Source organism: Carica papaya, chromosome 5 (genome assembly GCF_054855325.1).
Source record: "Carica papaya isolate Zhongbai chromosome 5, ASM5485532v1, whole genome shotgun sequence".
Classification (NCBI taxonomy): domain Eukaryota; kingdom Viridiplantae; phylum Streptophyta; class Magnoliopsida; order Brassicales; family Caricaceae; genus Carica; species Carica papaya.
In genome coordinates, this window is record NC_142313.1 from 4,620,010 (window position 1) to 4,637,871 (window position 17,862).

The 17,862-nt window shown below is 36.3% G+C and overlaps 1 protein-coding gene across 1 annotated transcript in view; it reads right to left on the reverse strand.

Moving 5' to 3' along the window:
- The window catches only part of DUF6 (agenet domain protein), a 29,149-nt gene extending 12,186 nt beyond the window's left edge, over positions 1–16,963 (reverse strand). Inside the window, exons 1-7 of the mRNA XM_088220371.1 lie at positions 16,386–16,963; positions 8,052–8,465; positions 6,935–7,420; positions 6,229–6,334; positions 5,958–6,154; positions 5,116–5,212; positions 4,935–5,039 (exon numbers count right to left, since the gene is read on the reverse strand). Coding sequence (XP_088076497.1) covers positions 4,935–5,039; positions 5,116–5,212; positions 5,958–6,154; positions 6,229–6,334; positions 6,935–7,420; positions 8,052–8,465; positions 16,386–16,835 — 1,855 coding nt within the window. The 5' untranslated portion in view covers positions 16,836–16,963. The remainder of the gene's footprint in view (positions 1–4,934; positions 5,040–5,115; positions 5,213–5,957; positions 6,155–6,228; positions 6,335–6,934; positions 7,421–8,051; positions 8,466–16,385) is intronic.
- Between the last annotated feature and the right edge of the window lie 899 nt (positions 16,964–17,862).

A 17,862-nucleotide genomic window follows, 5' to 3' on the forward strand; every position in this document is an offset into this window, starting at 1 on the left:
ACTTAGAGACGCTTGAGCTCTCTCAGTGTTCCTGCTTCACTCTTCGTTCTTCCCTTCCGCTCATTCTTTGTTCTCTTCCCCTTGACCATTTTCCATTTGTATATTTCAGCAAAAAATACAAATACCTATTCCTCCATCCCTTCCAAGGTGACACCCATTAACTTGCTGAATTTTTGGATGTTTTGGAAGATCAAAACAGTATTCCCCTCTTCACTTTCAATAACCCTATCCTCATCCATCTTGGTCAACCATACTCGATCATCACCATCCCCAGCTATTGAGGTCAAAACTTGAGCCTCCTCCTCAACGAGGACTAAGGCACAGCTGTCCACCATCCCAAACTTCTTTTCCAAAACGAACTCCCCGCCCTCCTTCATATCCCCGCCCTTCGCAACTACTCAAACTTCCCCTTTCGTCTCAAGAGCTTCATCTGCAAACAAATGACTTAATTGAAAGTCGTCATCGAGCATACCATCTCTGTCTTCTCCCTCATCACAAGCAACCGAACCTTCGAGTTTTCTCTGCTCCCCATGTTAGGGCTAGAACAATCATGTTCGACACCTGAACACTCACCCTTGGTCGAAATGCTTCCCACTAGCCTCCAAACGGGTTTTCTAGTTAGACTTCTTCCCTTGGGTCTCGTTCCCACATCTCTTACATCCACTACCATTTTACCTCTCTTAGCCCAAGTAAAACGACATGATTTCCTGGGCCCATAAGTATTAGAAGGCCTAATCTTTTGGATCCATATTGATAAACATCTCCCACCCTTCCATCTGTTTGAATTGGAAAAGTCCTAGACTCAGGTCGAGTCAAAGTCTTCGTCTGCCCTACCTGACACACGTTGCTTCCAATGGATCGCAGTGCCGCCACATAGCTACTGACTTCACCCACCCTCGAATAGAAGTGTACTGCGACTGCACAGTGCAAACAATTGAAAAATGTTGCCCATGGCCCCACACAACCCCTGGCCACAAGATGAACTCCCTCCACCTTCTTACCCCTTCCTCCCCCAGGATTAGAGTTTGCAACCTTCCTTTCAGCCAAGTCAAGAGTAGCTACCATGAACAACCACCATCCTCTACCCTGATAACCTCCCAGAATAAAAATGCGTCTCGTCTTCTTCTCCAAAACTACCGAGATAACCAAATACAACCCTCTTCTGTTTTTCCTGAAAGATATCCATAGGATTTTGTTTTTTCCCGTAAAGCGACTTGCCTATGGTAACTTGCAGTTATACTAGTAAAATTTCTCCAAAGCCATAAGCAACCAATCTACCTCAACCTTTGCTAACGAAATTGATGTGCGAAAACCCTGACCATTCTCATATATTCTCATTCCATCCAGCAGTCTTGTTAGAAATTGATTTTGTCCCCTTTTCCAACCTCCCAAATGGTGTTAGAAATGAAAGCATTGCGAATAGACATAATTCCTTTCCAAATGCTAGTGCCATGAGACCTCATAGGGAGTTTAAGGCTACCATCATAACCTCTTTTCAAATATTGAGATATTGTTTTGATTATTGAGATCCAAGACTCCTACTTTGTTTTTTGATAAAATTTTTCTAAACTTTATCTTTAAACTCTCTTTATCCTACATCTTTTGGTATCAAAATTAAAATTCGATTCATTCCGGTGTTGTAATTTACTCATTTCAACTATACAAAATACAACCTTACTGCCTCCCAGGAAAAAAACAAACCCTAAAATACTAAAATAGTCACCAACAACAATAGAGAGAGAAGATATCAGTGGTTGGCCAATGCAATTTTTGGCCAGAGGTGGCCAACACTGCCCTTTCCATTTACTTCAAAGGCTGTCAACCTGCCCCACCACTACATTTCAGCCTCTAAAGTGGCCAAAATCCTCCTCACTCGCCATAAACTCCTTGAATTGTTATTGCAATCATGAGATCTAGTCCTTCCTAGCTGCAACTAGTAACTCGAGCCGAGACCTGAGACTAGCACTAACCTTTGTGCGTGGATTTCAGTATTTTGAGCCCTATTGACCGGTTCAAACTAGTTTGACCATATCCAGTCGACTCATCTGGTTCAACTACCTCCAAACCAGTTGTCAACATTTTTAGGCTAGTTCTCTACATTTTTGGACATGATCTTTCGCTTCTTGAGGTTAGTTCAATCGAATTTATATTCTCACTTCTTTTTGGCTAGTAGATAAGTCGAACAAGTAAACCAAGTATTTGCTTATGCATTCAACAAAAGTTATTTAATTTTAAAATGAATGTTATATCTCTAAATCAAATTGATGGAAAAGAAAATGAATACAATGGTAGTAGCTTTATGGCATCATGCAAAAAAAGGCTTGAAAGATGGCCATGGACATTGGTTATATGCTCACTAACCCTTGTCATTCAACTAATGAGCTTCTTCAACTTTTGGATCAAATTAAGTATTGTCTCTTAAAGGTATATCAAGAACCATCTAAGTCAACACGAGATGCCCTTTTCCATTGTTAAAGGCATTAGTGGGTAATCAACTTCTTAAGCACTCTAATATAACTACAAACTTGAAGTTGCTTACTGCATATGTGAGTTAACTAGACTAATTGCACCAAATATTCCTAATCAAGATACACAAATGAAAAGAGTTTTAAACTAATTGTTTCTACATTTAAATTATTAAGTGACTTGAAAAGGCAATCACATATTAGTGAGATCTCACACATTAGTGAGATCTTAATTTCTGAAACACTTACAAGAACTAAGATATATCTGTTGATGTTGAACCTTGATTGTGAAGAACTAATCATAGAAATGTTCAAGCGCTTCCTCAAGTATATCCAATCGCAATGGAAAGAAAGGTTCTCCCATAAGTGGAAAAGATCATGCTCATGTTTTTACAAGAAAGTGATAGTATCTCAATGGCATCGCTATTTCCACTCCTACACGGTGTTCAAAAAATAGATAAGGAACAATTTCACCAATTGCTCATGGGATAATAACGAGAGTTCTTAAAAGTTGTTCTACTAAGTTTAAACCATCTTTAATGTAGTTGATAAACTCTTCAGGAATTACCCTGTAAGATTATAGGAATGTAGTAACCACTATATGTTACACCTTATCTCTTTCTATGGAGCAACCTAATATCACTATCATTGATGATAACAATATCGTGACCACTAAATGTCACGACTAATCTCTTTCTATAGATCTTGGTGATCTCACTATCATTGATGATCTAACTTGTGAGAGCAAATTAATAAATAAGGTAACCAAAGAAATCACCATCAATCATCCAACTAATCATAGCAAGTTAAAATAACATAATCAAAGGAGATTGTGAAAGATGTTGCAATTTCTATTACACAAACTAAGTCAAGTAGTGATACATCTTTCGATTTAGTTGCAAACAATGATGTTGTTGAGGTTGAAGATGATGATATTATCAATAAAAAGGTTCCACCTGAAAATGATGATATTTCTTTGGCTTTTAGTAGTAACGTGAAAAGTTTGGTTGTCCTTTCTTTTATGGATTTTCCCATTCCTAATTGATTCACTATGTCTTCAGAATTCTGGATTTCAGAAACATTCTCAATACGTCTTCAGAATTCTGGATTTCAGAAACATTCTCAATACAATTTCAAGTTCAGCAAGCATCAATTGTTAAGAACACAAGTTCCAACTTTGATATTCTTACTCCTTCACAATTTCAAAACTGAAAGTCGAGTTTTCACCAAGTGGGAAGAATGATGTAGAATAAGAAGCACCTAAAATGAGCATATTTCAATAATATGAGCTATGAAACAAAACTAATCAAAGTACATAAACATTTTGGGAAGTTAACTAAAAGGAGTAGAATGATTTAATTTGTCTAAATTTTGGGGAGTTTTACAATAAAGGAAAATTAAAAAAAATTATTATCCTATTCCTCTGTTTTTTCTATTTAATTTATTTTTCTGTTTACTAGGTTTTCTAGATTTATTATTATTAATGTATTTTGTGCTTATAAATAAGGTACCTAACTTTATTATTAGGTAGGCTATTCATGATTATTATTGACATATTGCTTTGATTATTAAGATCCAAGATCTCCTTATTCCTTAATAAAATTTTTCTAAGTTTAGTCTTTAAGCTTTCATTGTCCTATATCATCCTTCTTGCTGTAGTATTGAAATTCTGTAGATATTCATTTATAGCAAGAATTGCTATTACCTTCCTCTGGTAGTTGAGTAATTTTTTCTTTTTGAGATAAAAAGTACAATGTATGTAACAATATGGTACCAAAAACTGGGGGTACCGCCCATGTACAAAAATATTTACAGCGAAGTTAGCATGTCAATGAAAATCTCAAAATGCCTATTACTATTAATGTCATGGCCTAATAATACTTATCCAAAAGTATGTAACCACTTATCTTTTAATCTATTTAAGCTACTCTGAACACTATTAAAAACTCTCCTATTTTTTTTTCCCAAATGACCCAGAAAACAATTAATGGGATAATGTTAACAAAGTTTCTTTTTACATATAGACCCTCCCAAGCCCAAACTTCCTCCCTAACCGAACCCACAATCACCCAATCAATCCCAAGAAGTCTGTAAATCATACACCATAAACTATAGGTTGTTGGACACCACAATAACAGATGGTTGCACGTTTCCTCCGCCAAAAGACAACAGTAGCAGCCATTAACAAAGACCCAGCCCTTGGATTTCAATCTGTCAATGGTTAGAATTCTGTCCTCTGGTAGTTGAGTAATTTATGCTTTTGTTTTCTTGATGGTTTTTTCAAGGTCTTGCTTACTACTCTCAAAGTTGTTTCATTTGGAAGTTCTTTTTTAAAGAGGCATCCTAATGATGTTATATGTGCCTGGGTCTTGCAAGATAAATCAAAAGCTTATCAAACAATTGCAAGATTTTGATCTTCCACGTGAGAAAACTGTAAACAAATTTCAGGAAGTTGCAATCCTATGTTACCTGCAGGCTCCACCCCTGTCGCTCTGGGCAATTCAACTTCATTAGTTATACGATCTTTTACAACAATTTCAGCAGCTGCGCTTCCAGGCCCTTTGTATTCCTTACCTACAAAGCATAATGTAGGTTTTGGTCTCCAAAACTATATATCTAGCTGATGGATCTAGCTCAGACTTGTACATACCATATTCCGGAGCATCTGGCCTTGCAATTACTAATTTCCGTGGCCTTCCCCTCTTTCTTCTTTGACTGCTTCCTCCAGGTTTCTCTTCCTTAATTTCCTAAATGAAATTGGAGCAAACACCAATGTTATTACCAGAGAGATAGGGAACCAAAAACTCATGGAGAAGCCTCTTGATACCATGTGTAAAACTCTAGATAGAGGCTAGCTAGGCTAGAAGCATAACTAGGAAGTTCTCCTGACAATCTGAATATCTTCCAGTACTTAATTGTAATCAAGAAATAGTGTCAAACACTATTCCGAAAAAAGAAATGTTGTCAAATACTATTATTTAATTATTGTATTGCGACAACAGATGGGATAAATATCATTTAGATGCCAAATAAACACCATTATTGATTGTAGTTTTTACCCAAAAAAAGCACTACCATCATTTTATAATGTTCTTCAATTTTTAATTTTTTTTAAGCAATATTCTGGTACTGTTCAATAAACCCCAAGCATATGCAGTACACGAAGGATAAAGAAAGAATGAAGATAGTCAATACACTAATCTTTTTTTAATAGGAAACATATGCCATGTTCTCAACCCACAGCCGTAAAAAAAAAGGGATAAGTGCTTACTCAACAAGGTAATTATTCTTACACCAATATTACCAAATCCCCCCAAGACTAAACATAAGCTAACAGCATTTCCCTACTAAAATAGTTTAAATTATCAAATCAGAAATTACAATTACTCAGCAAGGACAAATACCATGAAAGCTTTTATGGAGTTGATTAGCTGAAATCTGCTTAGATTTGGTTGATGTTATCATAATGATATTAACAAGCCAAGAAATTACCATGCTCTTTTCCCCCACTGCACTGTGTAAGTCTTGGTCAGTTAACCTTGGCAAATCCTTAGAAGGGATTTCACTAGGCTTTCCAGCCAGTAGACAATCAGTGGCTTTTAGACCTATAATGACAGGTATATCAGCTTCCACTTTAAACTCTCCACTAATTTTGTCGGCAGCTTCAATTCCAGCTCTGCCCTCCTTGCCTGAAATAATGATGCAAAAATGTGGTTTAGACAAAGTTCTGATGAATGCATTTCATATTGATAACTATTTATACCTATCGCTGGATCTGGTGAGTTGATTAATGATTGTGAGAGACTTCCTCTCCCGGCAATATTTACTGTTCGACAGCCTAATCCTCCAGCTTTTTGTCGCTTTGCCTTCTGCATGAATGAAGAATTCTGAAGTCAAGAATTCTATAGAAAAAGCATAATAATAAGGTAAATTGACTCCTCGGAGAAATAAAATAAAGTTTCAATGATCTATCATCATTACCAAATTAGAATGGTCACGTTGATAGATAAAGCATGTATTAGTTGTGATTGTAACAAATCAAATGATGTTCATTGAGTATCCCAGCTCAAACAAAGGTTGCTAACTCTTGAAACCATACACTAGGTTGTATCAGCTCCCATGACAAACAAATTGGCATGAGTGCTTTTAAATGTCATGATTATCTGAAAAATACCAACATAACATGCACCCTGACCTAAAGGAAGATCCAGGGGATTCGTCAATCAGACATTTGAAGCTATGCCTTTCAGGAGAAGGTGACAAATTCAGTCACTTCTTAAGTGATTGAACTATAACAAATACAGTCACTTCTCAAGTGATTGACCTATCATAAGAACAAAATGTGTTTCTCTTGATTAATATGTGAAGCTATAAAAAGCTGGGGGTATAGAAGACAATGGGAATTATGCCCATCAAACATGTACAAAGAAATAAGTTACCAAAGGATTGAATAGAGAAATCTAACTCACAACTGTCATAACCACATATGAGCTTTCACTCTTAGCAGATGGTTGATTAGTGATCATGGATTTTCTTGAGCTTCTAACTCCTGGATTCGCTGTCCTTATGGTGGCAAAACCACGAAGTACTTGTTTGCTAGATGTTCTCTTTGGAGTGTTCATTGACTTAGTCGTCGTTACAGATAATGGAGCCTCCGCAACATATCCTTCGTTTAACTGATTGGGAGAGCATGAATTGTGACCATTTTCATCATAAGCTGTCAGCTTCATCGTCTTCTTCTGTGATGGCAACGCCTCATTTCCATGGCAAGGACTAGACAGCTCCATCCACTTACCCATCAACTTATTTCTTATGGTTGAGGAGCAAGGAGTCTTCTCTACAGTGTTATCCTCTGCACCACATGGACTTCCAAGTTGTATAGGATTGTATGCATTATTCAAACGATCATTGAGATACCCCATTTGCTTTTGATCACTTGGAGCTATCAGGACTTCCTGAAACAAATTTCCCAGGGTATAGTTCAAACCCACAGAAAAAACAGGGTACATGAGAAATATTTCACTTTATAGCAATCTCATTACTAACAGCCATTACTTGTAAACTTATTTATTTGGTCACCAATGAAAAGTGAAAAATATCAAGAAAACCTTAATGACAAGATCTCTGCACAAATGAGGACTACATTGGGAGATCAATGTATTTAAGCATGTGCTTGAACAAGCCACTAAAAGATTTAATTGCTCCGCTCCTAATTTAAGTTGTACGAAACAAATCATGACAATAGACTATGCCACAAATCACTATGCTAATTGCAAATTAAATCTGGCTGATGTTCCATAAAGCAGCATCTTCAGCCAAAATGAAAACGCTTGACCAGAGTTGAACCCAGCCCTACAAGGTTACAGGTTCGTTGCCCTTCTAAACTGCATTGAGAACTTAACAAATAGAATCATGCGCCACATGCCCAATGAAAAAGAAAAGATTGCCAAATTCTACTCGCTTACTCCAGGCAAGTATTATCCTTCTTGTAAAAGGGCCAAGAAAGAAAACCAACCACAACTAGAGTACACAAGAAATGGTAATGAACAGGGAAAAATAGGATAACAACAAAAGAAAAGACAGTACCTTGGAATTGCTAACCCACTTGCCATCAGTCCATTCCAAATGAGGCCTTAAATCTGAGTGACTAAATTCCCTATCCTCACTTCCATGCTTGAAAAACACAGTATACCTCTTATCAGAGAGAACTTTGGTGATTACCCCAGCTCGCCATCCAAAACCACAGACTGTATCCACACTTTCCAGCAGCTCATAATTTCTATCAACATAGTGAGGAGGGGTTGGTCTGACATGAAGAGAATCTACAGTAATTTTAGCCTCAACTCCTTCGCCATTCCTTGAGTTCTGATACTTCACCAAGTAAGTAGCATCCTCGTTCTCTTTAATTATGAGTGCGGGAAACCAAACATCACACAGTCTTTCTAATTCGAGTTTCACCTCCACATCTGTCCCTGAGCTTAAAATTGATCTTCTTGGTTGCTTTATAAAATAGAATGAACAAATCAGATCACATAGAACGATATTCAATTAGCAAGAATGTAAATTTGTTTTTACCTACAATATGGAAGGCAGCATAAACGAAAATACACAAAACTAATAAAGTACAAGAACGAAGATATTAAATGGAAATAACAACAATAATAAGAGAAACTGCACTTGATTCCATGTCCATACGTGATTTATTTGCAGGAAATGAAAATAATTTCCATATCCAACTGGATTTTGGAGCTTATGGAAGACAAAAGAGGTACGGTGGAAAGCCTTACCAGCTAGAGGACCATCTGGAGGGGTTATAGTTCGGTGTAAGGATGGATATCGCAAATGAAAGGAGGTAATGCTAGGGGAGCATTCTTTATCATGTCTGTTTGCAGACTGTAGAAGTGGAAGAAAATGGGTGTTCAATGGGACCTATAGCAGAGAGGAATGATGGGAGACAAGCCCACTTAGGAAAGATCTCAACAACTGTAAACAAAAATAGGATCTTCTGTGGCTTGTGGGATGAGACTTTAGTATGGTCTTGAGTACATTTGAAAGGTCTGAAAAACACTTTTTGAGGGTGTGCACTGATGAATTCAAGAAAATTCTTGATAGACTTAATTTAATGGACTTACCTATCATGGAGGATAAATGGACTTGGTTTAACCAGAGACTCAACCCGGCATGTTTACAAATTGACAGGTTCTTGGTGCCGGTTTCCAACCAACTTCAAGCAATGGGTATGTGCCAGAAGCTTCTGCAGCGTACAATATCAGAACATTTCCCCATCTGTCTTGAAGCTGAGGGGATCAAGTAGGGTCCATGCTCATTCAGATTTGAGTACAAATAGTGAAGGATAATGGTTTCTGTGATAAAATTGGTGATTGGTGGAGAAGATATACAGTGAATGGTAGTGTCAACTTTAGAGTTGTTCACAGGTTGAAGACAGTGCAAAGAGAAATCAAAATTGTGGTGCAAGGAGGAGGAGAGAGAAGATATATACACGCAGTCTTTATTAGAAGACGACAAGGCAATTGATGGAAAGGAGGGCGAAAATGTTTTATCAATTGAAAATTTGGCCCGTAGGGAATCATTAAAGGTTGAATTGGCGAATAGATTACAAATGGAGGAGATTTCCTGGAGACAAAAATTAAGAGCCAGGTGGATCAAGCAGAGGGTTAAAATACTAAGTACTTCCACAGTATGGCAAATCACCATAGGAGGATCAAATATGTGGAGGAGATGGATATTGAAGGTTGGATCATGCAAGGCAATGAGAGATTGAGACAATGTCTCAAGGAGCTTTTCTATTAAGTTGTACAAGGAGGAGTTTAGTTGGAGACAAAAAGTTGGATGGTATTAATTTCAAAACCTTGGATGAAATTAGTCATGTCCCGTTCAAGAGAGAATTTACTAAAGAGGAAATATTTGAGTGACTTATGTAATGTAATAAAGATAAAGCCCCCTAACCTAATGGTTTTAACATGGGCTTTATACAAAAATTTTGGCATGTTATGAAAGAGGACATTTTAGAAGTGTTCAAAGAATTGCATGATGCGGGATCTTTTGTTAAATCTTCAAATTCATCTTTTTTGGTTCTGATTACTAAGGTGGAAGGAATGGTTAACATCAAGGATTCCAAACCTATTAACCTTGTCAGCAGCGTCTACAAGTTTTGTAACAAAAACGTTAGCCAGAAAAATGACCAAGTTGATGGATAGAGTGGTAGGCGAATGTCAATATGCTCTTATGGAAGGCAAATTATAGATGTAGCTTTAATGGCTAACAAGGTAGCGAATGAATTGCTATTTCAAAATAGACTAGGGGTCCTCTGCAAACTTAACATGGAAAAAGTGCATGATCTCGTCCATTGGGATTTATCAAATACATGTTAAAGAGAATGGGCTTCGGAGATAGATGGTGCAAGTGAATTAGTTCGTGTATTACTACTACTTCTTTGGCAAACATGGTGAATGGGGGGCCCATCTTCGTTTTTCAAGGTCTCCAGGTGTTAGACAAGGGGATCCATTATCTTCACTACTTTTTATTGTAGATATGCAAGTTCAATTGTTGGAAAGGGCTAGGGAGATGGATTTGTTCAGAGGACTTAAAGGGAGTGGGTGAATATGTGGAGGAAATTATTCCTCATTTTTTACTAATGACACCTTAGTATTTTGCAAACTGGATGAAAGGGTGCTACTCAATCTTAAATGTGTCTTATTGTGCTTTCAAGCGGTCTTCGGTCTCAATGTTAAATTAGTGAAATTGGATGGTGGGGATGAGGTTACTAGATTGACAGATGTCTTTAGTTGCAAAAGGAAGGAGTTGTTGATCAAATATCTTGGCTTGCCTCTCGGGCCAATTATAAAAATATAAGGATCTAGGACCCTGTTATAGCAAGGTTTCATCGGAAATTAATGGAATAGAAGAGAAGTCTAAGTTTAAGTGAGAGTTTGAGGCAAGGGTTTTGAGACTTTTTCTACAACTTGTACCATGAGGAGTCTAATTGGAGGCCTAAACTGGATGGTCTTAACTTTACCTCCCTTGATGAGATGAGTCATGCTTCGGTAGAGAGGGAATTCACCAAAGAGGAGATCTATGAGTCAGCATTGTAGTAAGGATAAAACTCATGGACCCAATTGTTTCAATATGGGTTTTGTGCATAAATTCTACCATGTTATGAAAGAGAATATCTTAAAGCTTTTCAAAGAACTGCATGATGCAGGGACTTTCATGAAATCCTTAAATACCTCTTCTTAGTATTAATTCCTAAAGTGGAAGGAACGATTAACATTAAAGATTTCTGACTTATCCGTTTTGTGAGGAGCGTATATAAGCTCATAGTAAAGGTGTTTTTTTTAAATAAAAGTATGAACTTGTATTGAAATAAAGGTGTCAAGAGGACACTGCCCATTTACAAAAATTTTACAAATCGATTAAACAATCGACTATAAATCCGAGATCATCAAAATATTCGATGTTATGTTCTAAAATAGTGAACCTGAAGTAATAGAACCAATTGTCAGTGATGATTCTGAAATTCATAGTAAAGGTGTTAACTAGATGTATGGCAAAAAGGTGATGAGCAAAGTAATAGGGAAATGTCAACATGTTTCTGTGGAAGGACAACAAATTATGGATGATCTACTTTTTCTAGGAAGGGATGGGGTCCTATGTAAACTTGAGAAAAATTATGATTATGTTGACAGGGGATTTATTGATTATATGCTAGCGACAATGAGCTTCAGAAAGAAATGGCGAAAAAGAATTAACTCCTGCATCACCACATCTCCTGTTGTCATAATGAATGGTAGTCCATCTTTTTTTAAAGCATTCGGAGTTCTTAAACAAGGAGACCTGCTATCTCCCTTACTATTGATTATTACTATGGAAGTTTTGAATAAATTGTTGATGAAAGAGAGGGCAATGGCTGGGATCATAGGTCTCAAGGTGGGAGAAGGAGTGTTAATTAATGAGATAACCCACTTATTTTTTGTTGCTTTTTCTTTTTTAAAAAAAAACACTTATTTTTTGTTGAGGATACTTGATGTTTGCAGAACCATACGAAAGTGCACTACTTAACGTTAGATATGTCCTGTTGTGCTTTCAAGCGAGTTTCTAGTCTTAATATCAACCTTAAGAAGTCATAATTGGTGAGACTGGACGAGAAGAGCAATGCTACTACTTTGGAGAAAGTCATGGGCATAAAATGGTAAAATTATCAATCAAATATCTAGGCACGCTTTTGGAAGCAAAACACAAAGATGTGAGGACGTGGGATCCTGTTGTAACAAGGTTTCAAAAGGAGATTGGCGGGATGGGAAAGAAATTGGTTATCCAAATATAGGCTTCTAACTCTCATTAAAAACACGTCAAACCTTCCTGTTTATTATATATCCCTGCTAACGATACCCATGAGTGTTGCTAAAAAGTTGAAAATAATTTAGTGTAGATTCTTACGGACGATTTTGAGGAGAAAAGGAAGTCTCACTTAGTGGCATAGGAAGTGACCAAAAGACCATTCAATCAGGCCGTTTAAGTTTGAGGCTTGTAGTAGAAATGACCCAGGTGTTTTAGGGTAAGTGGATATGGCAGTTCATGAAAGAAAATGGCAATCTTTGGCGGAGGGTTATGAAGGAGAAATTCGGTACAATAGATAAAGAATTATATTCTAGAGTTCGGACAAGACTGCATGGAAAGGAGATATGGAAAAAAGTAAATATTATATCCAAAAAAAGAAAAAGAAAAAGAAAAACATAAGTATGAGAAGGAATAAATTTAAGAAATATATTAAGTAGAGGATTGGGAAGGAAGAGAAAACTAGCTTCTCAATAGACCTTGGCTTGAAGAGAGCACTTAGAGATAGATTTCCACAGATCTTTAGTATTGCACGATATAAGGATATCTCAATCAATGAATCGTATAGAGACTTTGGGGAAGGAAGGGAGAGGCACATGGAGGTATTAAGAACTCTTAGCAATTGGGAATTAAATGTATGAAACTCTCTTGAGCTTACTGTCTTTTGCATCTTTGAATGAGAATTATGATCAATCGATTTGGACCCTCAACTCAAAAGGAATTGGGTCTTTCTATAAATATTTGGCCAAGAATGACATAGTAATAAAACAAGTTTCCTTTTCGACAAATCTAGAGGTAAATGCTCCTCTCAGAGTTAAGTGAGATCTAATAATCATGATCTTGCGAAGTAGGTGATAACTCTATAGGCTTGGTAAAGACATCCTTGAACTGTGACAATATTTCTACCATCCTTCTCTTGACCTACCGATCGCAAGCAGTCATCTATCCTTCAAGACTTGTTGAACTAGCGTCTAATACACAGAACACTATACAAATATGATTTCTTATCCATCTCATTTTCAAGCCTTGAGAGGATAATTTTCTTGGCCTGCCTAAGTATGTTACTCCTTGTAAAGTAACTACCTCACCACTAATTTCAAGAGTTGACTTTTGAATTGATGAAATCAAATTTCATGGGACTATATTGCTTCATCCAATCCACCTCCAAGATGATGCCATAACACCCCAATTTGATTACTCGTAGGTTACAACATAATTGGTGGTCTTGCATGGTCCAACTAACATTGTTACACCCCCCTTGGTCGATCATTTTCCAACCATTAGCTACCACCACTACTAAGAGCTTCTTAGTAACTACTTTGCCCTTCATCCGTTCAGCTATAGATCAACAAAGGAAGACAAAACTTCCACCAACAATATTACTGCTTGCTCCCCATCTAATCTTCCTTTAGTCCTCAAGTGTCTTCCAATTACTTCTTCAATTGCTTGTAAGGACAAGATCTTCGTATCCTCCCCTCCTTCCTCTTCCTCTTTTTCTTCCCCTCCCTCCTAATATAATATAGCCATGTGTTTGCCTTATTGGCCAGGAAAATATCTTTCTCCAAACTTAAAACAAGGATTTATAATGTACTTTTGGTCCTTAGAACTAGCAGTAAAGTGACGGGAGGAGCTCCTAGGTTGTGTGATCTTTTGAGTATTTTAGTGTTTATAATACTTAATAACAAGATTCGAAGGTGGGTATTGTTGCATTTAGTGTGGAAGGATGTCCCCGGTAGTGTCATGGATGGCCTTTTGGTTGCTTTAAGATTGGCGTTAGGAACGGGGTTTATCCCTTTTTATCTATGGCCTCTACTGCTTGCTCTTCCAGGAGGGCTACCTCGAAAGCTTTGTTTAGAGTAGAGTATATGGACCTGGGTAATGCTATACTACCCTGAAGCCATGGGAATCCGAGACCACCACTACCACACCCAACCTCTCGTGATCTTGTTATGGGCAAAATCTTCTTCTGACCAGGGTCTGTAGAGAGAGAAGACGATACCTAGAGGAAGGCAGGAACTGTTTCGCCAATCCCCTCATCAGTTCAAGAGCCCCAAATTCTTGACTCTAGTCAGACCTGGCTCTTATGTGCTGCAACTATTGGAGCTATTCAAACAAATTGTCGAACCTTGATTGGAGGCGCGTCTAATTTTGGTGATGCATCTCTTGCAAATCATCCCTATTGCAATGCATCAAGTCATATATTTTCATCATAACCTCCTTGAGTTTTTGATCAAATCCTTTCATGGACTCTTCAAAATGTCGCCAACACCAATAAGCAGTCGTCATGGCCTTGCCTCGCATCAGTGCCATAATCGCTCGCGAATTTTGTGTATCCTTGAAATTGAAGGACTTTGATACCAAGCTGTACGGAGCCTTAGCATAAGCCCGTTCAAGCAATTGGTTCTTGATAGTGTAATTTGTGATTTAGAGTTTTGGACATAAATGAGGGTTATGGGGAGAAGATAGAATAGTAAGAGAAGAGAGAGAAAACAAAGAAAGACAAGTCCGAGAGTGAGAGAATTTTACAGGTGACTACTAATTATAGAATTTCATTCAAGAAGGTTTTTTCATACAGATTTCTTCTTGTAAGGTGGTTTTCTATTCGCACCTTCATACAACCCATAACAACCATAACAAAAAAATAAAGGAAATTCTAGAAAATAATTAATAATAGGTTAGATGGAATAACAAGAAACATAATGATTTCTCTACTCTAACTAACTAGGTTATTAATGATGATAAGCAAAACATTGAGCTAGATACTGTTGAGCCGCCATCTCATTCCTTTACCCTTGTAGCTCTCATTCTCCTCTGACAAACATCAAGGTTTGTTTATGGCTTCAGATGGCACTGCTAGTAGCTCATGCCCTACAAGTTCCATCCTTGATGAGATCAAGTCATGAAGGGGCGTCACAGATTCAAAGAATAATTGGCCTTACTCCTCCCTCCATTGATTGGATTTTAAAGAGGGAAAGGAACAGTAAAGCATTCTAGGGGATGGAATCACCCTTATATAGGTGTATGGATAACGGATGCATACCTTTAATCACATTTAAGCTCTTTCAGTTTTGAACGATAGTTGACCTTATAGAATGTTTGTCTTCTTTGAAAGCTTTTATCCATGGGAGGCACACGCAACACTCAGGTGCATCGTGTATAATAAACTTTAGTTTTTTCTATTAAAAACTTACTATCCATTGAAGAAGAGTATAAATAAACATGACTATTGCAGCAAGGGAACAGCCAGAGAAAATGATTGGTCATAAAAAGGCTGAGTAGATAAAAGATTCAACTAAGGGAAATGAAAAGCATTGTGTGAATTGACAAGGGTCCATTATCTTGCATTAAGAATCTGTTAGAACAGATCCACCAAAAATATGCCAAGAAAGACCTAGATAGTCATGGGAAAATACTTGCATACACTCCACGACACATTCTTAACACCCGTTAACTAGTCTTTTAACTGCAAAGTGAAAAAAAAGCCCAGTATCATCCATGTGCATAGACAGGAAACGGGAACGATGCTTCAAAAGAGAGGGAAAAAAAAAAAGGAGAAGAAAAAGAGGATCAATAATGTGGCACACATGAGTTCTTTTTATACTTTTTATTTCAAAAAAAAAAAAGATGCATGAATATGAACCAGAAGGACCTTAAAAAAAATAGAGCAAGAGGATCAATAATGTGGCACACATGATTTCTTTTTATACTTTTTATTTCAAAAAAAAAAAAGATGCATGAATATGAACCAGAAGGACCTTAAAAAAAATAGAGCAAGCAAACAGGATGAATTCCCAAATAATTCCCGTCAAAGCAAATCATTTCTGTTCAAAAGCATGGACACCTTTATGCCAGATGAAAAGGCATGACATCTATTATATCAGACTAAGCAACATCAAAACCACAAAGCAGGGTTTCAGGCAGTCTTGAAAATTACTAAATTTCACATTCAACCCCTCGAATATAAATAACAAAAAATAAATATTCCACAAAAACAAAAATGCGAAATTCACAATCGAGCAAATGAGGTACTACCACCAAAGACCCAGATTAATAAACATCACAAACCTGCTTCTCAGGTAAAACCCATTTGCCATTAACCCAATCCAAGTGCGTCCGCAAATTTTCCTTCTGAAAATGAATCACATCAGGCGGGTTATCGAAATAAACCATGTAGCTTGAATCATCAAAAACCTTCCTCACTACCCCAAGCCACCATCCATCCCTGTATCTTGCATCAACAATGTCGTTTTCCTCGAAATTCTCCCTCGCACTGTCCTCCGCCGGCGGCAGAGGCCTCATATAAACAAGGTCGATGCACTCGGTCAACGGACTTCGCCCGTCGTCGGTGAGCAGCGTTCTGTATATCACCAACGCTTTTTTCCTCTTCTTGTATTTTGGTGGGCACTCCAAAATGGTGGCCTCAAAGTATGCTCCCTTGAAACCCTCCTCGTCGCTGCTGACTTCTACTTGACTGCCTTTGACGAAGGAGTGGATTTCATTTTCAGGGTTCAGCATGTTTTCTCTCCGAAATCCTGTGATGTCTGGTGCGGGGTAAACCCTAACAGAGGAGGCAAAACCCCCCCCTTTTCTGCGAAGCGAGAGAGAGAGAGAGAGAGAGAGAGTAGAGTGTCACGGAAATTACTCAGGATTTTATCTATACAATTTTTCCAATTAGGGATTTCGGCTTTTGGCGGGATGGGTTCCATAAAAAATATTTTTGTAAAAAATTTGCTTTTGAATTTATAATATATATTATTTAAAATAACACATAAATACTAAATAATAATTTTTAAAATTATTATTCTTAATATTTTATTTAATTATTTTTATTTATAAAAATATATATATATATACATGAATTTATAAAATACAAATTAAGAAACATTTTCGTATAGTAAACATAACTAATTTTTTAGAAAATCAATTTAGTAAACTATTTAATTTGGTATGACGGAACTCCAATTATAGTAGAAAAACAATGTTTATTAATTTGATTGTTTATGTTACATTTATTTTAAAGTTATCATTATTAAATAAATTATAATTTTTAATTTATATATTAAATTATAAGTCATTAAATTATTTGAATAAAATTTCCTTTATGAACTCATGTCTTTTAGTTACGACAAAATATAATCTAAAGTATTAACCTATAAATTTTGATTGAAGTTTAAATATAAATCATTTAGTTTATTTTTGTGATTATTATACATTATTAATATAATAATCACACATTATAATAATATTTTTTGTGTAATTCTAAATTAACTAATTATTGAAACTAAACATACAAAAAAAAATTATAATCAGTAATTAATAGAAGTGAAAAATATCAAATTTTTTTATAATTTTTATCATTGAGTTATAAAAATTTATGAATAGATATTAAATATATGAAATGAATTTTTTTAATTATAATACAACAATTAATAAATTATTATTTAAAAAAAATAAAAAATTATGACGACAATATATTATAAGGTAATAATATATTTATAAGATCAAATCAATAAGTTTAAAAAAAATATATTTAAATATTAAT